Source organism: Halichondria panicea, chromosome 3 (genome assembly GCF_963675165.1).
Source record: "Halichondria panicea chromosome 3, odHalPani1.1, whole genome shotgun sequence".
Taxonomy (NCBI): Eukaryota; Metazoa; Porifera; class Demospongiae; order Suberitida; family Halichondriidae; genus Halichondria; species Halichondria panicea.
In genome coordinates, this window is record NC_087379.1 from 7,619,507 (window position 1) to 7,644,235 (window position 24,729).

The 24,729-nt window shown below is 45.8% G+C and overlaps 4 protein-coding genes across 6 annotated transcripts; 2 read left to right on the forward strand and 2 right to left on the reverse strand.

Moving 5' to 3' along the window:
* Positions 1 to 8: 8 nt before the first annotated feature.
* On the forward strand, positions 9 to 13,408 carry LOC135334105 (uncharacterized). 2 transcript variants are annotated; one of them, XM_064529155.1, is made up of 13 exons: positions 9 to 302; positions 711 to 917; positions 3,980 to 4,698; positions 5,766 to 6,133; positions 6,603 to 6,793; positions 6,929 to 6,990; positions 7,323 to 7,500; positions 7,742 to 8,052; positions 8,277 to 8,822; positions 9,065 to 10,228; positions 10,456 to 10,986; positions 11,800 to 13,116; positions 13,242 to 13,408. In XM_064529155.1, the coding sequence occupies exons 1-13, from the start codon at positions 266 to 268 to the stop codon at positions 13,260 to 13,262; spliced, it is 5,652 nt and encodes a 1,883-aa protein (XP_064385225.1). In that variant the 5' UTR covers positions 9 to 265; the 3' UTR covers positions 13,263 to 13,408. The 2 variants fall into 2 exon arrangements, with proteins under 2 accessions (XP_064385225.1, XP_064385227.1); XM_064529157.1 differs by lacking the exons at positions 9 to 302; positions 711 to 917 and adding an exon at positions 3,444 to 3,656.
* Positions 13,404 to 15,428, reverse strand: LOC135334112 (protein RER1-like). Its single transcript, XM_064529164.1, has 6 exons — positions 15,294 to 15,428; positions 15,128 to 15,177; positions 14,787 to 14,997; positions 14,645 to 14,723; positions 14,372 to 14,507; positions 13,404 to 13,623 (listed from the first exon to the last, which is right to left on the reverse strand). Exons 1-6 carry the CDS (start codon positions 15,298 to 15,300, stop codon positions 13,540 to 13,542), a joined length of 567 nt encoding a protein of 188 aa, XP_064385234.1. The 5' UTR covers positions 15,301 to 15,428; the 3' UTR covers positions 13,404 to 13,539.
* Positions 15,429 to 15,520: 92 nt separating this feature from the next.
* On the forward strand, positions 15,521 to 18,380 carry LOC135334108 (mucin-2-like). 2 transcript variants are annotated; one of them, XM_064529160.1, is made up of 13 exons: positions 15,521 to 15,704; positions 15,764 to 15,837; positions 15,889 to 15,951; positions 16,048 to 16,092; positions 16,149 to 16,226; positions 16,563 to 17,169; positions 17,234 to 17,268; positions 17,321 to 17,381; positions 17,428 to 17,483; positions 17,541 to 17,597; positions 17,690 to 17,723; positions 17,789 to 17,871; positions 18,117 to 18,380. In XM_064529160.1, exons 1-13 carry the CDS (start codon positions 15,563 to 15,565, stop codon positions 18,282 to 18,284), a joined length of 1,503 nt encoding a protein of 500 aa, XP_064385230.1. In that variant the 5' UTR covers positions 15,521 to 15,562; the 3' UTR covers positions 18,285 to 18,380. The 2 variants fall into 2 exon arrangements, with proteins under 2 accessions (XP_064385230.1, XP_064385231.1); XM_064529161.1 differs by having other exon boundaries at positions 17,440 to 17,483.
* LOC135334106 (BLOC-2 complex member HPS3-like) lies at positions 18,333 to 24,726 on the reverse strand. Its single transcript, XM_064529158.1, has 18 exons — positions 23,477 to 24,726; positions 23,016 to 23,149; positions 22,533 to 22,729; positions 22,384 to 22,440; positions 22,115 to 22,263; positions 21,694 to 21,790; positions 21,549 to 21,635; positions 21,076 to 21,279; positions 20,728 to 20,908; positions 20,470 to 20,527; positions 20,324 to 20,411; positions 20,140 to 20,220; positions 19,976 to 20,074; positions 19,787 to 19,894; positions 19,601 to 19,727; positions 19,257 to 19,453; positions 18,838 to 18,997; positions 18,333 to 18,612 (listed from the first exon to the last, which is right to left on the reverse strand). The coding sequence occupies exons 1-18, from the start codon at positions 24,598 to 24,600 to the stop codon at positions 18,449 to 18,451; spliced, it is 3,312 nt and encodes a 1,103-aa protein (XP_064385228.1). The 5' UTR covers positions 24,601 to 24,726; the 3' UTR covers positions 18,333 to 18,448.
* Positions 24,727 to 24,729: the final 3 nt, after the last annotated feature.

The window sequence follows — 24,729 nt, forward strand, 5'->3', positions numbered from 1 at the left end:
TAAGTGGGCGGGGCTAAGCAAATTGTATCTGTACTTGTCAAGACACACTCCATGTTTCTAGTTTAGTTTATAGCCTATAGTGTAGAGAAGCATTCATATATCATAGTCTGCGTAGAGACAGAGCTTGTAGGGTAACGTATTGGACACTATTGCAATCAAGAGAGAGTTCTGCACAGAGTACATTACACAGTACATGGCTGAAGCTAGCTGCTGATAGTAGTAGCAAATCCTATCAAGCAAGAAGACTACAAGAAGACTAGTGAGGATGTCGAGCCTTTCAGAGTCCAAGGAGATGATGGCTGGTGAGGCTCACACTATTGTCACCAACCTTAACCATGCACACACATGTCACAGCATGCAATATGCAGTGGGTGATATTAATAAAATATTGTGCAAATGAATGTGTTGGGGCTCCTAATGAAGCACATGTTAACACTTAGTTCAGGTCAATAGTTGCATGAGACCATCGCCTAGTTAGTGCTCTAGGCCCTCCAACATTCTAGTGGCTAGACCAACTGCTAGCAGGCACCGAAACTATTTACACAATTAAATGATTAACATGGAAAGCATGCACAGTAACTAGGATACTGATGTGTTGAAATGTGAACGATCATGGTCTCATAATACAATGAAACTCAATGCTGTATTGTTGATACTCTGCTTTATGATGACTGTAATGGATCATTTCATCCCACTCTCTGCCCACCCAGTTATCAATATGGGCCTCCCCAACATCTCCAAGTTCCTCCGAGTCGTTCTCAAGAAAGAGAAGTTATCGGAGGAGGCGGAGTCAATGCGTGCTCATTATGACGGCCTCCTGTCTGCACTGGAGCAAGGTTCAGGGGTTAATCACCTCCGACCTGTCAGTATTATCGGTGACGATGACGGTGGTTATTTCTCAGGGAACAGAACACGAGGTGAGTGCCCTGAGGCTAGGGTAGAGGGGTAGGCTAGGGGAGAGGGGTAACCATAGCGTGTGTGTGTGCCTATCAGGTGCAAGTCTATGCATGAGTTGTTGTGGTATTATTATCAACTGGGTGGGCCCACTCTCTTTGTTTGCTGCCTAACCACCCCATTACGTGCATAACTGGTCTGACACACCAAGTGAAGTGACTGCTTGCCAACTATTTCTGTTTGACTGTTTCCTATATGAACCCTAAGTGTTGTTGATTATAGTAATAATATGGCTCTAATAACATGTAGGTAGTGAACACAATATATGGGAGTGAGTAACTGGACCCTAATGTGTGCGTGTGTGCGTGCTTCTATAGCTGGCTTGCATCTATAGTGATGTGGCCTCTCAATTCCAGGAAATAGTGATGCTCTTATATCCTGTTGTACCCTGGGATTATCTCATCTCTGGGAGACTGTTGCCATGTGTACTCATGTCTTGTTCTGTAACCCTTGTCTTCCCAGGGTAATTTCTGTTAAGTGTTAGAATGAGTTGTTTGAGGTTGTCTGAGGAACCTTCTCTCCACACAATATCTCATAGCCACTGTTCTGCCTGCCACTCTTGGTATCTGGAATGTCCACTGGTATTCAATAGATGTCACTGCCCAAAACAACCATAATAATACAAAGTAATTGTAACAATTCCATAATAACAAATTATTTTGTATATTGACTTGAACCGTAATGCCCTCTTGTTAATAGCTGTGTCATGTGTGTTTATTGAAAGTTTGTAAAAGCCGTTTTTAGATTAACTCTCACTCGTGTTGTTTTGATAGTAATGAAAGCTACCGTCGCTAACCGTACACACAGCTCGTTAGTTGTGCACCGCTCTCTGTCGCTAACCGTACACACAGCTCGTTAGTTGTGCAACGCTCTCTGTCGCTAACCGTACACACAGCTCGCTAGTTGTGCACCGCTCTCTGTCGCTAACCGTACACACAGCTCGTTAGTTGTGCACCGCTCTCTGCTGCTAACCGTACACACAGCTCGCTAGTTGTGCACCGCTCTCTGTCGCTAACCGTACACACAGCTCGCTAGTTGTGCACCGCTCTCTGTCGTTAACCGTACACACACAGCTCGTTAGTTGTACACCGCTCTCTGTGTGTGCAATAGTGCATGCCCCCACTTTATACTAGCCTCGTATATATATGCAGCTGTTTTGTCTATGCTAACAGCAGCTGGATGACTCGTGGCCAGGCATGACTTTGAACTGTGCCGACTCAAGTACTTTGTTTGACAACTATAACCTTTAGTATCAAAATTCACCGGCCACTTCCCCTCAAATCTGCAGCACATGTGTTTATATTCCAGTTACTGTTATGTGGTGTATTTCCTGTGCCAGTAGCCAGCCTTTCTGTCCTTAGCATTATGTGTGGAGAGTGGAATTCATATCCTTGGCTTCCAACCATCTCTGTGGCCTTTGGTTAATACCTCCACACCCACAAACATGCAGGAAGACTGTGCGTATGTGTGCATATGTTATAGGGTAGCTTCCGTGTGTGCAGCTAGCTAGCTATATAGCAAGGGTTCAGTTACCATCTGTGGTGAATATAAAAACAAGCACTTGTTGTAATTCAAATTGTGGCTGGGTTGATTTTGCATTGGGAGGAAACCTGATATCCATACCCTCTTGTTAGCAACCATGGTTAGTGTGGGTGTGACTGGGGAGAGATAGAAGTCTGGCTACCTACGCTGCCTGATGTAATTACTGTATGGCTTGTGTGTGCTCTGCTGTACTGTGTGTACGGACTGTATGCATGCTATACTGCTATATAGAGTATGCTAGTGCTACATGGAGTGTGTTTGAGCTGTGTTGGGGTGTGTTATAGCACTTAGCATGGATCATTAAAGCTGGTAGTCAACTGACAGACAGCCCCACCACCACTACTGAGTTAATTGTTTCATGTCTGCCATCACAACTCAAACTAACTTCAGTGGCTCCACTCTCCTGGAGATCTAAGGACAGTTAATGATATTCATAGTCCCCTAGGCCACTGTGCCAATGGCATTCATGAGGGAGAAGTTTTGTGTGCCTGAGGGCATTCACAGAGACACACTCTATTATAGGGAGCAGTCTGTAGTCTGTCTGGGTTTGCTCAGAGTTGCTGTGTGCTGTGTGCTGTGTGTGTGTGTGCTGTGTGCTGTGTGTGTGTGTGCTGTGTGCTGTGTGTGTGTGGGTGGCTGGCTATCCAGCTACTCAGTAAGTAGGAGTGGGCGCTCTGTAAACTGTGTACATTGCCTCTATCTGGTACATTGACTTTGTTTATCAGCTAATCAGTCCATCTATACACTCTAAGGAGGTGTGATGCCTCAATATTAGGGTGTCTTTGGAGGTCCTAATTGCTCAAGCCATTTACCGCTGTTAGTCGCATAGCTGTGTATTCACTGAGTGTGGTAACCTGCCAAATACTCTTCGTGGAGCACTTGTATTCGACAACATTTGTCAGCTCCTTATGAGGCATGCTATATAAGAGCTGGCATTTCATTGCTTCTATTCAGTGCTCAGTGTTAGCTACAGGCGAGGCCTGAATAGAAGTTGCTTGTCTATAAAGAGAGCAAGTTGTTCCGGTAATGGTCAGAGTCTGAATAGAACTTTAGCACTAATAGTGAGACTAATATTTATAGCTAGGTGACAAAGAACTTGTGAGAGATGGAGCATTTAGACTTTGAGGATTCCTTCTGGAAGCTCTTCATCGAGAACACATGTGTGTACCTACCTTTTTGTGGAAGACAGTTATTGATTGCCTATTGTAAACAAACCAGTTATGCCTTGAACCATTGTACCTAATGAGATGATATCACTAGCACAATTGTGTCCATGTCCTTGTCATGTGGTCCCTATCATCTCTCTGACTTAACTATGGGTTGTCCTATCACCCTGCCAAGGCTGGTATTGTAGTCTGCATACCAGTTACCTTGACACACTGTTAGGGGTTGGCAGGGTACCTCCTGGTAGTTATCTGTATGTCCATTACCCGAGGCTTATTTGTATATCAATTCAATCTTGTTTTGGCACTCACACACACAGTTTCAGAGCTGTTGGATCAATCCAAGGGCCTGCCTGGGATATGCCACTCTGGTTATCTTTTAAGGAGGGATGACAAGTACCGCTGGCACCGATCCTGGTGCAAGGCAGACAGCAAAGAAATGAAACTATTCATATACGAAGATCTCAATGAAGAGATACTCATTCGATCCTTCTCTCTCGACGGTGTGACCACACGCTTCGGTCCCCATCCCGTACCAGACTCGGACAAGGAGAACAGTTTTGCTATCTGTGGAATTGGAATAGCCATTGAGCCGTTGAATGTACCAACTACTGAATTGAATGATTCCAATGGCCTTGTGTCTCCTGCCCCTCCCACCTCCAATGGGAGTAGCTCCATTGATGAAGCATACTTTGCTGCTTACTCCGACAGTGACTATCGACAGTGGAAGGATGTACTGCACATGCTCACTGGCTCTAGAGAGTCATCACGCATCTCTCTGTCATATCTGGACAATCCCCAATGGCTGGGAACACACGACTCCACCTCAACCAGCTCTTCCAGTTTTGGCTCTAACAGAGAATCTATGATTTCCACGACATCGTCTGTGAACCGTAACTCTGGCAAGATCGAGATATCAGAGCTTGCTAGGATGGATGGTGGTGTTGGGGAGGACTCTGTGAAGGACTCTATGAAGAGACTGTCAGCTGCCAAGCAACAGCAACCACTCCCATCACCACCGCACGTACCTCATGTCCTGGTGAGTACGGAGGGCAGCAGAGGAGGTCCGAATCACTACAAGTTCAGTGCATTGATGTCACGTGATAACGTGTCCAGGCCAATGCACCAGCACTTGTAGTGATTCGTGTGCGCATGGTCGGACTCCTCTGCTGGGGTAGTAATAACGTACTTTCATTGAGTGGTTTGTCATTAGTAATGTTTGCATTGGAATTAGTTCCAAGTAGTTAGTTTTGGGCACTTAGGGTATTGTGTGCGAGCAGTCTGATCTTTTGTCAACACTTGTCCTGTCAAAATTGTATTATTCTAAGCCATGCACTGGACAAAATAATCATACATTTCCTTTAAACTTTAAAAGAAATAAACGCTCAGGAAACACTCGAGATTAGCCATATTGCAAGGAAAACTGAGTGTTTCCAGAATGTATTATTTAATGATTATTTCGCCCAGTGTGGACTCTTGAGTAATCTTAGTTTATTGACATGGGAATACAGTAGCGCTACTAGCCGTGAGTATAGGACTGAGCTAATGAGCTACAGCTGCTGTTGTTTGCCCCCCAGTCTCCTCTGTATTCAAGAGGTGTAGCCAGCTCAGACCATGACTAGCATTGAGACTGTGAATACACTCGGCCCGTCCCTGTAACATGAGCCTAATAGCACCATCATTCATGATCAATGCTTGACTCCCCGGTGCAATAAGATAGTGCATCATTTGACTGTGTAAGTTGTGGGTTATTCAACAGATTGAACAACTTTCAGAATGTATAGTGCCTAGTTCCTACAAGGCTCTGTTGCCTTAAGGCAGTACCTACACTGTGTTTACTCCCTATTTGAACTTATGTTATTGTGAATAATGCTGAGCTGGTGTATTGTATCAGCAGCTTGAGTTTGTGGTGCAACAGATGTTGTGGTTACCGTTCTAATTCTGTTAATGGCATGTCTATGGCAGTGTAGTACATACCACTATATTGTGGCCTCCTTTATAATTAGCTGGTGGTTTCAACAGCTGTCTTACACACACCACACACACCCTCACACCACACACACCCTCACACACCCTCACACATCACACACCCTCACACACACACAGCCGGAGAACGTGCCACTACCTGACGACGATGACGACAACGGGAGTGTAGGGACCATCTACGAGAGCATTGACAACCTAGTCTCACAGTTTGATGATGCCATGAGAGCTACGGCCGCAGCTATGGGTCAGATCGGACAAAATATGAAGTCTGGGGGAAAGAAACGCAAGAAGAAGCACAACGTGTTGTCTCGTCAGACATCGTTCCTTACCCGGGGTAAGACAGGAAGTAAATCCAACTTCCTGTCTGATAAGAAGTCCGAGTTAGAGAGAGGGGACAAGTACACTGGCTACTTGTTCAAGAAGACCTCCAGTGGCTCGTGGAAGAAGAGGTGGTGCACTCTCAAGGGTTGCGTGTTTGGATATTACAAGTAAGTGCTGTTCCTTGTACCCCCCCTGTGTACCCCCCCCCTGTGTACCCCCCCCTGTGTTATAATCGTCAAATTAAACAGTTTGTTTGAAAATGTAGTTGTTAAAACCAACGATTTTTTAGCAAACTGGGAACCGGCATGACTTACTTCCACAATAATTGGGCTGAAAATTTAGACTTACAACAAAAATGTGAAGTATTGTGTTGCAGTAGAGGACCACGGCATACCAGAGGAGGTATGACAGGCGAGTGCAGCTCTAGCAATTAGTCTTTGATTGGGCAATAAGTATCTGCCCACACTGTGTGTTGTTGCTCAGTGTAATCAGAGGCTAATTGCTTGCATCACGCCTGTCGTACCTCCTCTGATGCCGTACAGTTAATAGTTGGTAAAATGAAAAGTTAAAATTAGATCCATTTATGCTCTGTGTAATCATATACCATTGACCCCCGTTTGACCTCTACTGCTACAGGGGACCAGAGGAGGGTCATGGACGTGAGTACGTGGTGCTGGACGCAGAGGTCAGCAGGGTCAACGACACCAAACGCTCGTTTGCCTTCTCCCTGATGTGTAAGGGAGTGGATGAGATGTTCCTAGCTGCAGAGGATGATCATCTGTACGAGGCTTGGATGGCAAGACTTAACACAGCATCAAGAAATCATGGTACGAGTCTTCTTAGTCTTTGTAGGCTTACAAGCATAGTCTTTAGTTACATAGATGAGTATCTTTTTTTATATGTACTGTACTGTACTTGCATTGGTCTAGTCGTTGACTCCCCCCCCCTCACACCCCTCACAGGAGAATACTCAAATGCCTGGACTAACTGGCAGAGTGAGGAGAACCTAGCCGGCGGCCCCAAGGTGTGTGTGTGTGTGTGTGTGTGTGTGCTGTCACTAGCCATATATGGTAATTGTTTGATGTTGTGACAACTGTACGATAGCATCTTTGATCATCCATAACATGATTCAACTAAAGGCTTGAAAGAAGTCCTTTTGGGATAGTATGTCCATTAGCAACGTTGCCGAAAAATGACTCATGATTTTAATACACCGTCTGAAAGTGCTTACTTTAAGCTTTCATAAAATCAATGAACTAAATTATGGCTATAATGTATTATTATTTTGGCTAATGTACATGAGATCTTACAGCTTTGATATTACCATGGGCAATTGACTATTATACATGTACACAGGTTGAGGAGGGTATCTACAGTGTCCCCAGCTCTCTGCCAATGGACACCTTGCTCATACCTCGAGCTGCCACCACCATGACACCAGAGAGAGCCATCGAGACTGGCATCTACAGTGTGCCCAAGTTCCTACTAGAGCCAATGACCACACCCACAACCACACCCATCGACGGAGTACAACGTAAGGACACACACTAGTACAGAATAGCCACTCAGTATATCCAATGGAATGTACCCAGAATTTTCTAAGCGGTGACTTATTTTTAAATTTCACACATAAATTTAATTTTTTTAATCTGTAATTAAGAGGAAGTTATTTTTGTCTAGAGGTGGTTAGTACCAACCACCACTGACCAGTGTGGGCACATCACTGGACTGTGTTCTTGCTCAGTGTAATAACTCAGTTACTTCTCTTCATGCAGGCAATGTGTCTGACATCTATGACGTGCCTCGTGCCTCCATTTCACCGGATGAAGAGGGCATCTATGATGACCCGTACGACATACTGGACATGGAGATCTACGACTACCCTCCGGATGTGACCGACTTGTACCGCTTCCTCGAGGAGTCCAGCCTGGACACACCCGAACACAGCACACGTACGAGCACCATCACCGTGACGACTGATAGGACCAGCTCCACCATCTCTGAGGACAGCTGGAGGACCATGTCCCTGCCTCCACTACCACCGGGGGCAAGACCTTTCTCTGTCATATCATCAGATGAGTACCAGGTAAAAGCTACATGTAGGACACTCTCCGTGTGTGTATGTGTGTTTATAGACTGTGTGTTGTTTGAAATTAGATTGCTCAGATTATGGCCTCTCAAAGTTAGCTCTGGAAACAGGCCCATTATTAGCACTTACTTATAGCGCATGCTTTTTCCCACATATAATTATATTCACTGTGTGTTTAGCTGTGATGATTATTGATGGTGTATGTTGTTTTTGTTGTACAGAGCAACCGCAACTCCACCGTGAGTGTTGACAGTAGCTACACGTTCCCTCGGAACCAACCACCTCTTGACCTCCACTCGATAGTTGAGCGACCTCTTGCTAGCCCCACTGCCCCCGAGTATCCTGATACCAGCTCTCTTGAGTTCGGCCAGTGTATTATGCGCGGACATCTTCACAAGAGGGAGAGACTCACTTGGACAAAACTGTACTGTATAATACGCAACAATTTCCTCGAGTGTCACAAGAGCCAAGGTGGCGGGTACGTCCCGGCACTCAAGCTATTCCTTCCCGGGAGTGATATTAAACCCGGAGGCGGGGACAGCAAGCGCAGACACGCCCTCCAAGTGAAACACCCACGCAGAGACGGGGTGTTGGTGTTTGCCACAGAGACGCCAGAGGAGTACCCTCAATGGGTGAAGGCGTTTCAATCCGGAGCCTCCATTCAAGTCCAGGCTGTGAATAACGTTGAGGAGATGAGGATCAGTGACCTAGAGATGAAGAGACGATGGACTACTGACTCCAGGGAACCACCCTCCAATGACACTGAGGTGAGAACTATACTGTATTCTCTAGTGGGATAGATAAATCACAAGAGCTTGTACGTGTACAACAGTTTAATTTAATTAGCAAGAGCTTAATACCTGTACAACAGGTATAGATAATCAATTAGCAATTAAGAGCTTACACAGTCTGCCATGTACATGTACATAAATTGACAAAAAACTTTCAACCTTTGTGCACATGTTATGTTCGTTAGTACCCACCCTCATACCCCCCCCCTCTCATACAGGGCTGGAATGGTACCCTCCCTCGTCGCAAGACTTACTCCAACGACAACAAACCCGGTAGCAACGCTACAGAGGAGTACTCCACTGATACTCTCAAGAGACGCAGACGCTTCACACTGGGTAAACTCACCAAGAAGAAGGACAAGAAAGTCGCAAGTACTCCCGAGCTAAAGCGGCCTCCCATCGCCATTCCCCCAGTCAACTTCATTCAAGACAGCAGGCGCAGTGTGTCTTGTGAAGAGCTGCCAGGAGCTGTTGAAATAGCTGCAGCTATAGAGTCCCATCAAACCATAGGCCCGGATGGACTGCTCAGGTTCCAGGGCTACCTCAGTGTCCATAGATATGGTGCCAACACAAACTTTATCCGCTACTGGTGCGTATTTGATGGCACATTGATCAGTTGTTTCATCAACCAACTGGACCTCACCCTCACAATGTCGGTCACTCTACCTGGATCACAGATATCAGAGGCCTTCACTGAAGCTGGCAGACCACATGCCTTCAAAGTATGGCACATGGAGACTGGGCAGTGCATCTTCTTTGCGGCTGATAATGAACGGGAATTTAATCAGTGGTTTACAGTTGTTACACAGAATGCTGATCAGATACCCACCCCTCAGCAAGGCGGTGGAAAAGTGGTGTTTTTCGTTGTTCCTGGCTCTGATTTGAGAGTGAAATCGTTCCACGTTCGTCAGCGAAGCAATTCCCTCCCGACGTCCCCAGTAGAGGAGGTTACAGCGGGGGACACTGGGTCCACGGCTAGCGGGAACACTGGACACGGGTCCAACGACACTCCCGTCAATACCTTCTATCGTGGACACCTCAAGAAAGCCTCCAACTCACATTCTGGCAAGTGGAAGGAACGTTACTGCGTGGTGAAGGATGGACAGTTGTCTCTGTTTCACAATCAAGGGGACAAATCAGCCATCACGTCCATCGACCTCCTAGGCTGCTCTATTGAGCTGGTCAGTGTACCTCGCTCGAGCGCCTACAAGTTGGTGTTTAAAGTGAACCTCAGCTCTGGAGATAAGACCCACACCTTTGCTGCCCCCTCTGAGACTGAGATGTATGCCTGGGTGAGTGCCTTGAGGGACAGCTCCTGTGAGACACAATCTCAGAATGAACTGTCCACTGGAGGATCCAACAACAGCTCTCCTGCTCTATCCGTGAGTACACACACAGACACTATATACGATTAGAAATTACCTTTAGGCCACCCATTTAGAACACACGCTACATGTACATTCACATGTAATGTACTTTATTCTCATTACTGGTACAAATTAGTCTCATTATCAGTACAAATTTTATTCTCAATGCAAATGTGTTTCCATTGTAGTAGTCAGGAGAGTGCATTTTCATGTAACTAAATTCTCCTCTTCTCTCTATGTAGGGCAAAGCTTCTCTCCGGAAGAAGCTCAGTAAAGCGAAGCTCTCTGAAGTGGACCTCATCAGCTATGTAGCAGCCTCTACTCTCATCAACCCTGCCATCAGTGGGTTTGCTGATGTTCAAGTCAGTCCTGAATCTTGGTCCCGCTTCTGGTGTGTCCTGCACAGCGATTGCCTCTACATCTACCAAACACAACAGTCGACGGCTACAATCAAGACTGTTGTATTGCCTGGATATGACATCCACGTAGCTGATCCCCTCACCTATAAGAGGCAATATGCTATTCTCCTGAACCACAGCGGAGTGGCTCCTGTGTGTATAGCCGTTAACGATGAGCTGGAGCTCAACCAATGGCTGTCAGCATTGGACAGGGGTGCCCGAGGCGAGGGTCTCAACAGCAAGTTAGAGAAGAGGACCAGTAAGCCACTGCTGGACGAGAAGGCACTGGGTAGTGGGAAGATGACCTCTCGTGGTAGTGGTGGCAGCAACAAGAAGGGACCAGTGAGGGCAGACCACACCATCAGCACTCTCAAGGTGAGCTCACAATTCAGTGTGTGTCATAATGTACATATTTGGGAACTCTTCAAACAACAGCCATAACTTGAATTCCGTGGATCCAATTTCAAAATGTTCATGATTTTCTGAAAGCTTACAAAAATACCATTCAAATGGTGTGTTTTAATCCAAACTTTCATCGGGGCCCTAATTTGTCATTTTTCAGCCTTGGACCATGGGCTATTATTCATGGTAGGACCAAATTGGCAGATACTTTTATTGCTCAAATAAGAACTTTGATGACACCATTTGAAAGGCCTCTTTCTAAGCTTTCAGAAAATCAGAAAATCGTTAAAATTGGATACACAAACTTTAAGTTGTGGCAGCTGAAAGAGTTCTGAACCGAGATTAAACTGAAGGGGGGGGGGGGTAGTTGAACATCTTTCAACAGCCGTAACTTTAGTACCGTTGATCCAATGTCAAAAATTTTATGATTTTCTGAAAGCTTAGAATGATATCTTTCAAATAATGTGTTTCAATCCAAAATTTTGTTGGGGCCCTAATTTGTGATTTTTCGGCCTTGGACCATGGGCTATTATTCATGATACGGCCAAATTGGTAAATATTTTTATTACTCAAATAAAAACTTTGATGACACCATTGGAAAGGTATCTTTCTAAGCGTTCAGAAAATGTTTGACATTGAATCAACGGTACAAAAGATAGAGCTGTTTTATTTATTATGCATTGCTGAAATGTTGTGTTGCTAGAATGAAGTATTTTATGTGTGTACTGGCCAGACCCCACCAAAAAATATTTGTATAAACAGTCCCTAACCCCGCCCCCTGTACAGGACGGAGGTTCTGTTGACTCTATCCCCTCGTCCATCAATAAGAGCCCTGAAGTTCATCAAGACTCTGTTATTCGTCGCTTTGAAAAGAGGATCCGTAAAACCCACCGAGTTGCCAACCAAACAGAGCAGAAACTAAAGGAGCATCAAACAGCTTTACTGCACTTTAAGAAAGAGCTATCTCGCCACCTGATAAAGTTGAAAGAACTCTCAGAATCGGGTGAAGCTAGTGCCAAACGAAGACTCGATGACGTCCGTAAGAAACTAGCACAAGTTGATAAGATTGTTCCGTACCTTGGCAAGTATGTGGCTGTGAATAGACAAGCTGAGGGGCAGACTGTGGCCGTACTCAAGGAGTGCTGTACTATGGAGATACAGAAAATGGCGAGAGCTTCTATCTATCCTGAAACTAGCACACCCAAGGAGAACAGGAGCAAGAGTGCTAGGAGCAGTAAAGATCACACGGACACCATCGAGGAACTGGTGAAAGAGGAGAGTCCATACGCATCGCTCACTGAGATAATGCCAGAGGTACAAAAGATCAAAGCCAAGAGTAACTATGCCCAGCTGGACTTTAGTCGAGTGCCCTCTCCTGAGGGTACAATAAGACCCCCCTCTGTGAACTATGCTGAGGTACAGATCGGCTCCGGAGGGAAGGGAGTGATATTGAATGGGACTGTGCCAGCTCCGAGTATTGCCACTCACTCAACTATCGCTGTTGCCCTTGGAGACGAGAGTAGTGTACCTACCGAGGGTGCTAGTGAGGGTGATGTATCACATGACATCACTCTGACACCAGAGAATGCCGCTACCCTCACACCCCCGACACCACGACATCTAGAGACAGTACAAGAGGTTGCCAGCACACCTCCCAGTCCAAGTCATCCACCCCCCACAGTGCCGCCTCCTCCACCCCCTGCAGAGCCGATTATTGTATCAATACCCCCCACAGTGCCACCCCCTACAAAAACAATTATTGCACCGACACCCCCCACAGAGCTACCGGAAGTCGTTCCACCACCACCAAAAACATTTGAATTACCCCCCACAGATATTCCCATTGTACCCCCACCCCCCACAGAGCTGATCACAGATGATGTTGCTAGACCCCCCACAGTGCCTCAACGATCATCTTCGCTGGAGCCTCCCACAAGCACAGATTCATCGCCCACACACAAGGCCCCCCCTAGAGTGGCGAGGAAACCCTCTAAGAGTATGAACGGTCGCATTGAGGGGGCGGATAGGGAGACGACGTCACCGGCCCGACAAGATGTCACCTCCGTACTCTCCTCAGTACCCAGCGTCATGGACAGAATCAAGGTACGCTATATAGTTATATGTACATGTAAAGTACATGTATACAGTAGTGTATGTGTGTCGGCATGTTAGCAGTAAAAAAACATCACTTTTTTCATTCACTTTTTCTTTCTTTCCTCCATCTGCAGGCTCTTCACGGGAAACCCTGAACATTTGTATAGCTACTGTTTGTACTAAAACTTTCTCTCTCAACTTTCCTACATGTATTATATATTGCTCTGTTTGTATGCTAGCTGCACATCACATGCACTGTGTTATACCCACTGTTTATCCAATTAATTGTTCTCAAATTAAAGATTTGAATTTCACATAATTATTAAACAGTCTGCATGTTATTCACCAGTGTATAAAATAAAGAGAGCACATGAGACTATATAATTACCGTATATAATTTTGCTATACAACATTGTTCAGTGCCTAGAGAGTTCATTGTGAAGGAATGGCCTCTTCCTTGCCCTTGTATCGCCTCTTGCCATAGCTGAATGGGAGGTACCTGTAGCGAACCATGTGCTGTGGGGGTGTGTGTGTGTGGTGAGGGTGTGTGTATATAGTGGGGGTGTGTGTGGCGTGTGTGTGTGTGTGTATAGTGGGGAGGGGGGAGTGATAAAAATAACATGCCTATAGTCATCTAATATTATATAATAATTATATATAGCTACGCACACAATTATAGACATCATACTCCGTAGTAGAACCATAGATAAAAGAGAGAAATGGATAGGAAACGGATCACGTGATCCCATAAGCTGCATATAAAATACATACACTGAGCTAAGATACAGCCGTGTTTCGCTCCCAAACCCCCAGGAAAACTACTTCTATGGCTGTTTTGAAAAATTCAGACCTTTCCAAGTCTCCCTACCACTTCAATTTAATGTCCTTTTATACTAGGTATCATTTGGAAATAACAGAAACTTTTTTGGGATTGCTAAGAAGTAGCTAGAGGTACAGAAACATTGCTTTCACTACTTAGGATGTTTCTTGTACCAATAACACCTATAATACAGCTAGAACAACCTATATAAGTAGTGTACTGTGTGTCATATAGCCTCAAGTATTAAACAGAAGTAAAAGTTCAGCAGCAGGGTTCTCACACTGACAGTAAGACAATCATTTGTCTCTTTTTTGTGTTTTTGGCCATTTTTTTCCATGTACAGTTGGTGGCCTCAAATGAATCCCGGGGAAACGCGGATAGTTTTCGAGGCGCTAAGTGTTTCCTATCCATTTGTCTCTTTTATCTATGGTAGAACAAGCATACCTTGATCTGCCTTCTCATGGTGATGACCAGGAGCATGATGAAGTAGATAACCAGGATAGGCCAAAACACGGGGATGTTGAACAGAGAGAAGAAGGTGCAAAACAGAGCTATCAGAATAGACCGTATCGCAGACAACCTGAACAAGAACACACACACACACAGGGATGATAGTACCACAGGAGCGCACACACATAGAGGGATGATAGGAACACACACACACACACACACGTGGCACATGATAGTACCACAGAGTACAATGTCAGTGCAACTCACCAAAACTTAAATTCTGGTAATCGTCGAATGAATGGTTTGAACTCTTCATTAGACGATGTCGGCAATCCTGGTCCATCCTCTGCAGACAACAACACAGACACAGTCAGTACATAGCTACATGCTCAGTAACTATAATTATTACCGATATCATCCTCTTCTGCTGCGGCCGGGTCAAACTTTGGAGTGAGGAACGCTATGAAGAGGTTGAGGAGGTAGATGGCCAGGGCGTAGGTGACTATGTACCAGCCTTGCAAGAAGTACACTCTCACAAAATAGAGGAGCAATAGAACAGTGCAGCCTATCCAACGAGGGATGGGGAATGGGACTACCAAGTCTAGGTATTTTTGGTACGCCTGTGTGTGTGGGGGGGTAGTGAGTGTGTGTGTGTGTTGTGGGGGGGGTAGTGAGTGTGTGTGTGTGTTGTGGGGGGGGGTAGTGTGTGTGTGTGTGTGTGGATACTAGATTACATAGATAGCCACTTACTATAGATATTCGCTGAAATATTGAGGGACTCGAACTTGTCACAAGTGGATCTGCATAATTGTGGAACAGATGAATGGGGTGTGTCTGTAACATGATATTAGAGTCTCTGGAAACGCTCACAAGCTCTCTTCACTATGGCAATAATAGTATCAGTACGTTAACTCACCACTCATCTTCTCTGTGCTCTCTCAAAGGGTCTCCTCAGTCAACAATGGAGCATAGTCCAGTCACTATTCAACTCTTTGTGTTGGTTTAATCTCAATATTACAGAAATGGCAAGTTATTCGCATTAATTGAAAGAGGTCAAAGTTCAGAGAGAAAGGTTGCGGTATGATAGGAACGAATCGTTATAATTATTGAGAGGTCAAAGTTCAAAGAGAGTGTTCCGTTTGGAAGGAATCGTTAAGAAGATAACCTTAAATCGTATCCAGAGAGATGTCGTGCAGCAGTGGATCTGCAGCTCGTCCTTCGCTGCCAAGCGAGCTGGAGTGGGTCAGTTGTGTAGCGTGTGGGAGGAGCTATGAATCTGAGCTCTTGTTGTCCAACTGTGGACACATTTACTGCTTGCAATGTAAAGGTATGTATGAGTTGGTTGCACTGCACACACGTGTACGTAACCATGGTATCGTTGTGCAGATCAGGGACGACAGCATTGTACACTGTGTAACAGGTCGGCCATCAAGTTCATGCCAATCACTGCAGATATTAAGGTATATATTCTTTATAAATTATTATGGTTGTATGTATCTATGGCAACACAGCGAAACCCTCAAGTGGGTCATCTGTTTTGCAATGTGAACCAGACACTCAAGAGCATCCTCGATGTAAGCTCCAACTCTAACACAATACCCTCTAGTCTGTATAGTATTCTTATTCCCACAACAACTTTAATACCTGTATAATTTTATACATACATGTAGGTGATTGTCTTCCAAGATATGCACAAGAGAGCGCACATCAGGAAGGTTGGTGGTACCTTACTACATATGACAGTGTACAATTATTCATTCTGGTTACACAGATGAACTCCATGAGGCGTGGTGTGCCCCAACACTCTCAGCAGACATTGCAACAGAAGCTGATGGAGAGAAGGCAACAAGTTAGTGTAGTGTTGCTAGGTTGTTGGACATTTGCCTTTGATGGCCCATAACTTATGTTGGGAATGTCTAATTTCAAAGCTAAAAGATGCATTTAGTAGCTGTTTGGTAGTGCTACAATATCGTGTGCTTTGATCAGCAATTGCTTTCGGGCCCAAGTGTTGCATTTTCAGGAAAAAAGCGTGGGCTATTAGTGGGTGTTTTCAGAATCAGGCTTGTTTCTCGATGCTAACCATAACTTGTGTTGGGAACATCCAATTTCCTCTGCAGTAGTGAGATCAACATAATAGTAGATTCCTATTGGTGGTCCATAGTAACAGTGTTCCATTTTTCTGCAGACTATTGCTACTCTGAAGGAGGCAGAACAGCTGGTGAGGGAAATGAGGGCACTGGGGCTGCAGAATGGAGACATGTTGTGCTACCCTAATAGCAGTGGGGACAAAGTAAATGGAATGAACATATTGCAAATGAGTGTCAAGTTAATCAACGCAACCAAGCCTGGGTCTGACCTACACAAGGTTGCTGCACTGCTGAAACAATCACCCTCGATACGACAATCCAAGAATTACTGCAATACGCCCTCGTCCAAAACAGTGCCAACCAACACTCCTCAGTTGGCTGCTATGAGATCCACTCCTGTGTCTATGATGAGTACTTCATCACTGCAACCCACACCCACACACACGGCAAAGACAGGAGCACAACCCACACCCACACCTGTGTCCACGAAAACACCATCCTCACAGCATGGTACCAAGAGCTACTTCACAGCCAAAGGTTCAGCAGCTCGATCAGTGCCCCCCAAAGTAGTGACCCCCAGAGCAGCGTCGAGGGGGCAGTCTCCGATGGTGACCCCTCAGTCTAAAAGAGCCGCCCACCACCTCCACACACCCACCAACTCTGTGATGGCACATCAATTTGGACTGAGCTCGTTCTCAGGTTCAGGTATTAATGACGAGTGGAAAATGTTCGTATTTATTGATAATAATCGCTTTTTTGTTCTATTCAGTTAGACGCCCGCTGCCCCAGCAGAGGGGGTCAATGGTGAGTGTCCCCCGTGTGTCTGTATGTATGTAGTGACCCCCTCTCCCCACAGCCACCCCCTCCACCACCGCCCACACTCCCACTACTCACAGGGGCACATCCCAACAGTTCTTGTGAGGCTAACAATTCATTATTTGCCCCCTACATAATTATAATTAGTTATGATTGCAGGGTCTACCCCAATGTCAGTGAGCAGTGCATCTCCCAAAGACTTGGTGAGTTCAATCATACTTATGCTATTTAAAATTACTTTTACTTCCCTATAATTATAGTATTCTCACAATCGACGGCTGCCCTCCTCCCACATAACCCCCTCCCCTCGTGTCTATGTAAGCTATCGCTAGTCATGTGCCTACCACATGCACACACACACACACACACACACACACCCTCCCCCACCCACACACACACACACACACAGCACACACCACAGTCCCTACAGCAGCACAGCGGAGGTTTGTCCCCCAATAATAATAGCTAACATACAAGTAGTACACACACTATTTGGTTCCACCCACAGGGTCTCAGCGATCATCAGTGAGGAGATCGGCTGAAGCACCGGGTCCCTACCTCACACCATCCGGCAGCAGCAGCAGGAAAAGAGTACGTATGATGTCATCACAGTGTCATAATATTATTGTAGCACTACCAAACAGCTACTAAATGCATATTTTAGCTTTGAAATTAGACGTTCACAATACAAGTTATGGCCAATCAAAGTCAACCCTGATTCAATTTATATAGCCCACGCTTTCACAGTTATTGTTCTACATGAACGCTACATGTTAATTAGTCTCCCCCCCACACTATCTCATGTTAATTAGTCTCTCCCCCACACTCTTATGCAGACACTAGTGACTCCTGACTCTGGGAGACTGTCCCTCCGAGCGAGGCCAGCTGGTGGGAGACTAGTACGCACTGGTACCGACTATCAGAGCCCCTCCCCCATGACCCAGGGGACAACCCCTAGCAGCACTGCAAGACTACCTAACAGTGCGAGAATGGACGTTTGCTAATAATCACTCATTCTATTTATGCATTATTTCATAATTATTATATCCACATGTTGAAGCTGTTTGGCAAAAATTAATACTTATTCTTGTTAAAGTGAACGTATAAAATTTGACATAATAGCGTTTTGCTAAAATACACAAAAAAAGACAAAGCTATTGATAGCTGACTACTTGACTGAGCCATAGTTGAGTTGTTCTCCAAGTTGCCTAGCAACGTACTTCTGTAGACTGCTCTCTATGAAGGGCAGGAAGAATGGGAGCGTCCCATTGGACGGCAGTAGACCCAGGAACTCCTCCGGGGTTGTCATGGTTACAACATGCTCCAGAGCGGCTGTGAAAACAACAAAAACCAACTATCAAGCTTAAAATTTTAATCACCACACACAGGCAGTATCGATCATTATATAGAAATGTATATAATGAGTAAGCAAACAGCTGCACAGAATAGCATACACTAGCTCTATGGGGGGGAAGTGTGTGGGGAGGGGTGTTGGAAATAAAATTAATGGCTAGAGAGTGTGGCAGAAAAAGAGAAGGGAATAGCGAGCAGCTGTACCTTTGTAGAGTGCCTGCAGTGAGGGACAGTGAGGAGTCTTGAGCAAGTGCTGTAGTAGAAGTGAGAGGAGGTCTCTCCATGAGCTCAGCTCTGAGGGTAGGTAGGTCAGACACAACTCCACTGTCACTGGTGGGCACTCCTCCAGAGCCAGCACTATAGCCTGGGGGGGGGGGGGAGGAGAAAAAGCACATCAAATACTACGTACACTAGCTGCAAAATAGACAATTTAGGCCTGAAAGCAATCACTGATCTAAGCACACCATATTGTAGCACTACCAAACAGCTACTAAATGCATATTTTAGCTTTAATATTGAACGTTCCCAACACAAGTTATGGACAATCAAAGTTAGCTACGAAAAAAAAGCCCATTTCACAGAAAAAGCATAATAACGCCCACCCCCCACACACCCACACTCACATCTCTCAGTTTTCCAACGTGAGGCCAAGTGAGCAGCTGTAGTGAGAGTAGACCCACCATCTCTTGACCACACCCCTTGCGTTGAGTGAGGGTGTGCTGTGCCACTTGCATCACTGGGAGCAGCTCAGTACTGCACAGCAAAGCCTGTAACTGCATGAGGTCCTGTAGCATTGTCTGCGGCTGCGAGGGCTGTGAACCTGTGAGGAGAGTGAGGGAGAGTGTGGGGGGGAGACTAGATTGAGTGAGGGAGAGTGTGGGGGGGGACTAGATTGAGTGAGGGAAGGTGTGGGGTGGAGACTAGATTGAGTGAGGGAGGGTGTGGGGGGGGAGACTAGATTAATCACCGTCAAAGGGAGGTAGAGAGTCCAACCATTTATGACGGCTACCATATAGACTGAACGGTGTTGATGAAGGTGGGCGTGGTAGGTGGGTGGAGACAAGTCTAGCCAACAGCAGGTCCACCAGTTGTAACTACACAGGGACACACACAATGATCATGTGATACACCCGCCACTCTCCCGGCAACTCACGGCAGCAGGCAGTTGGTAGCTCTCCTGATCTCTATTGAGAACAGACCTCTCCAGTAAGCCCTTGAATAGTGTGTTGTCAGCCAGGCCCACATCATCAGCCGGAAACTCCTGCATACACACACAGGGGCAGTATACAGTGGGACAGTGGACAGTATATAATTATGCGCACTAGACATGAATCTAGTGTACCTTGATAAGAGAGATGAGTTGATTGAGTGTGAGTTGCCGTGACGACATGCTCTCGCTCAGTAGCTCGAACAGACACGCCTCCCAATGTCTCCACAACATCTACACCCACCACACACCACACACGGACTGTTATACACTGCACACATGTAGCACACATACACTACCTTGCCCAATGACGTGAGCTTAACGGTGCTTGTATCCACGACAACACTCATGTTTTGTTTGAGCCAATCAACCAGAAAATCCTGTTAGAAAATAAAACGAAATTTTTAATAGAAGTTAATATTTCAATATTTAGAGGCCACACACACACACACACACACACACACACACACACGCAGGCGTTACCTCAGGCACTTGTTGTAACACTTCACGGGCTTCATCTTCTCTCTCCAGCCGTAGGAGCAGGATCACATGACACAGCTGACCTTTGAACCTGAGAACAGAAGAGATCGACTAACGGGTCCGTTACAAGTACAATACTGTAGACTCACAACTCTGGGGATTTCTGCCCGCCTTGCAAGTGCTGACTCAGCAACCCTAGACCATGCTCTGCGTACATTATTATTATAACTTTTCAGTGGTACTGAACAAAACAATTTATGGTGTATGAAACAGTTAGAGCAAGCAAGGACATTTGACATGGTAAGTACACAATTTGCCTAAGTAAAAGTTTTTGATGACATTTTGTACACAGTATTAGGAATAGTGGTGGGTGAGGTAAGGTAGTACCACTGAGGTTCTTGTTTCACCTGGTGCCAGTTGTCCGAGGGGTGAGGTGAGGAGGACAGTGGGGAGCTGCTTGGGTTTGTGCTGGGCAAACAGGTCCAGCACAGTGTGTGCAACAGGTTCTAGTTCACCTCCGACCTCTTCCCCTCCTGTCAACATGAGGCTGAGATACTTGATGAGGATTTGATACGGGAGGCCCCTTGCCTGTACGTATGTGTGTGGTGTGTGTGTGTGGGGGGGTGTGTGTGTGTGTGGGGGGTGTGTGTGTGTGTGTGTGTGTGTGTGTGTGTGTGTGTGTGTGTGTGTGTGTGTGTGTGTGTGTGTGTGTGTGGAGCTGTGACAGTCTATAAGCAGTGTACATGACCCAATACCTGTGTGTAGTTTTCAGTGATGTGATGGATCACTTTAGCAATGCTGACTCCAGACAAGACAAAGTACTTGGCTGCAATGGAGGCCACCACCTTGGGTCCCCTGACATCAGAACAGAGGGAGTCAGCCAGAGAGAAGCAGTTCTGGGACAGAGTCTTGTCCAGTTCTCCTCGAGCAGAGGATGTGAGAGATCCATTCTGTAGCAGCTGGAGGAGAGGGAGAGTTGTACATACAGGTTACACTAGTCAGTGGTGGTGGTTGGTACTAACCACCTCTAGACAAAAACAACCACCTCTTAGACCTAGTTAACAACATGTTGAGCTATAAAAAAGGCAAATTTGCGTGTTAAGATTGAAAATTGCCACCTACTTCAAAAATGCTGGGTACACCACTATCTGGAATAGTAGAACATGTGTAGCTTAGTAGCAATGTTCTAGTATATAACGAGCTACGCAACTACTTGTACTATTGGTACCTGGTTACGCAGTAGTATGTGACCCTCACTGATGACGTGCTGGTACATTGAGAGTGACGTCTCCCTGATGGCCTCGGCATACTCCACCTGACACCGTGGATACAAGGATCACATGATGATCATGGGATGATATCACATGACTTACAAACTGATGATAGAGTGGGAGAGGATCTTTCTTGAGCAGTATGTATATATTCCAGGTAGGGTCAGCTGTTACTGTAGTTGGTCTCCGTAGTGACTGCCTGCATCAACAAATTGAACCAATTAGTTGTTGAGGAGTGTACTCCTGGGTACGTGCATGTATAAACATACTGTCTACTAGAACACGCACAAAGGCGTGTCAAATCCAACTATTTTATGACTATACGTATGAGCATGCACACACACTGTTAGTAGCGTGTATTTCTCTTTCTTCAAACAACACAATTGCAATGTGAAAAATTGCTATAAGCTAGGCACTGCAAGAAGGTTCATCATTATGTTTCCCATGCAGTGAGGCGTGTTGAGAGAAGCACTAAAAACCATGGAAACAAGAATGCAGGATTTAATGATGTCACCATTCTTACAATAGTCTGCTGGCTGGGTTGCTAGTGGGTGTGGTCTCTCCGCTCTTAGTGAGCACCACCAGGTAGTCCCGACTGGTTGCCAGGCAACAACCTCCAATGAGCTTACTGGAGGACATGAGTGTGAGGTCCATGTTGGGACTGGGACAGGGCTACAGTGTGTGTGTGTGTGTGTGTGTGTGTATGTGTGTGTGTGTGTGTGTGTGTGTGTGTGTGTGTGTGTGTGTGTGTGTGTGTGTGTGTGTGTGTGTGAGTGTGGGATCACAGCTCACCTGTTTCAGCCACTTGGCATGCTCACTCTCAGTGGGGGGTCTGTTGAACAATGCCACCTGCACACACACACAACATTACAAACAAATTTATAAATTCAATGTGTTTGAAAAAAATGCCTTGCATATAATTGTGTTACAGCTGTTCCTACCTGCATTGCTCTGTTTGAGAAGGTCTCCACTGTTCCCTGAGAGAGAGCGTGGAACAGGCAGCCATCGCTAGCCACAGCCGTAGTGTCAGAGGTGAAGGAGAACGAAGAGACTAGACGAGTCGTCATAGCAACATCATACAGGTAACCGTGGAGACGACTACCAATGAAACAGGATACTCCAATAACAGTTTGAGAGTCTGTGTGAGGTGTGTGGGGTGTGTGTGCGTTGGTATTGGGGTATGGGGTGTGTGTGTGTGTGTGTGTGTGTGTGTGTGTGTGTGGGTGTGTATGTGTGTGTGTGTGTGTGTGTGTGTGTGTGTGTGTGTGTGTGTGTGTGTGTGTGTGTGTGTGTGTGTGTGTGTGTGTGTACGCTACAACAAAATCCAGTCACAAAATTAATGACTGAAAAACAAATATTGATTGGTTTTAATTTACAACGTTAGAACTAGAAGGAGCATGATATGCATTGGATACCCTACCTACCTTCTAGTCGTACTGGTACCAGCTCGATTGTGTGTAGGCCCCACTCATCGTGACTCCGCCCACTTCCTTTAGGGGGCAGACTCATTGTGGCAGCTCTACGGCTATGATCACTGTCCACCTGACTCAGAGAAAACCTGAACACACGCACAATCGAAGAATTAATGAAGCATCTTTGAACGACCATAACCTGATTTTCTGAAAGCTTTAGAGAGAGGCCTTTCAAAATTAATGTGTTAAATCAAAAGTCTATTTTGGGCCTATAGCCCGTGGCCGAAAATAGAAAATTATGGCACATTCCAAATTTGAGATTTGAGCATACGATCTGAAAGAGCTCCTTCTAAGCTTTCAGAAAATCATAAAATCGTTGAATTTAGACCATCAAAACTCTAGTTATAAAGCCATCTCTAGTACTCTAAAAAATGCAATAATCATGGCATAATAGTAATACTAAGCAAGCTCACCTCCTATAGAGCATGGTGAGGACCCTACAGCGAGTAGTGGGTGTGGCCTCGTCTAGCCGCACCTCCACCGGCTGTCCCCACACGTACTCCACTGGTCCCAACACTTCCACTGGGTGTCGTTCAACCGTCTTCTCTTGAGTTGCCATGGTAATAGCGGGAAGCGCCAATGTTTCAATGTGTGATCCTTGAGGAGGGGGTAGGCTATCGTAAAGTGGGTGTGGCTCCAGCTCATGTGACAGGTTGAGTGACGCACTGAGGCTGTTACTAGCAGACAATCGCTCATTCTCCCAAACTTTCGATGGTGACCAACTAACAAAATGTACGTCCGTTTTGATCATACTCTCCTTGGCTCGGTCAATCAGTTGGACCCTTTGTGGGCGTGGTAGAGTGGGCGTGGCCTGGTCGCTCTCCCATCCAGCTGTAGTAGTGCTACTGTCCTCGCTATCGGCGACGCCCACTCTCACAGGGGGAGGTCCCTCGTTGAGTAGAGACAGTTTGAGAACTCGTGCTTCACGTGATGAAATAAAGGCAAGGTAATCGTTAAACACGTCGACTTTCCGCACAGTCACTCCCGTTTCAACGTCCAATAGGATTTCAATACAGTGCGAGGTGACACACCCCCCTTTGTAGACAGGGGTCAGAGAGAACACGCGTATCCTTGAGTCCATCCCCACGGCGATACGCCCACTCTCCTTACACACAGCTGCACAGTTTACACTCATAGTTTCGTCCGCTGGTAACTCGTTGATTTCGGCCTGTACTGATTGACTCCCACTGAGTAGCCCCTGGGTTAACGAAGTAATTAAACTGATGCGCATCGGTCGATCGTCGTTGGACTCTCTCCACTTGAAATACACCCTGGCAAACATTCGAGAGACCACATTCTTACGCTCCAGGGTGACAATACAGTCACCTCGAGGGTTGTAGAGGAGCTGGACAACAGGACTAACAGTTCGTAACTGAGCAATAGGTTCCTTGGTGGTGAGAGAGTAGACCTCCAGGACACAGCCTTCCTCTGCCACAAAGAGATGGTCATCAGAGCAAGCAATGGCTAGTGGCTCTCCCGTCTTGGGGCTCAGGATGCGCTGCTCATTGAAGAAACTGAAGTTGCAGACTTTCACCATCTTGTTATAGTGTATCTCTCTTGCTTGGTCCAATATAAAGCTTTGGTTCAATAGTAGTGGTGTCTTGGAAAGTTGTGTAATTTTGTTTAATAGCCTCAATGGTTTTTTCCCTTGCCAAAGTAAGAGGTG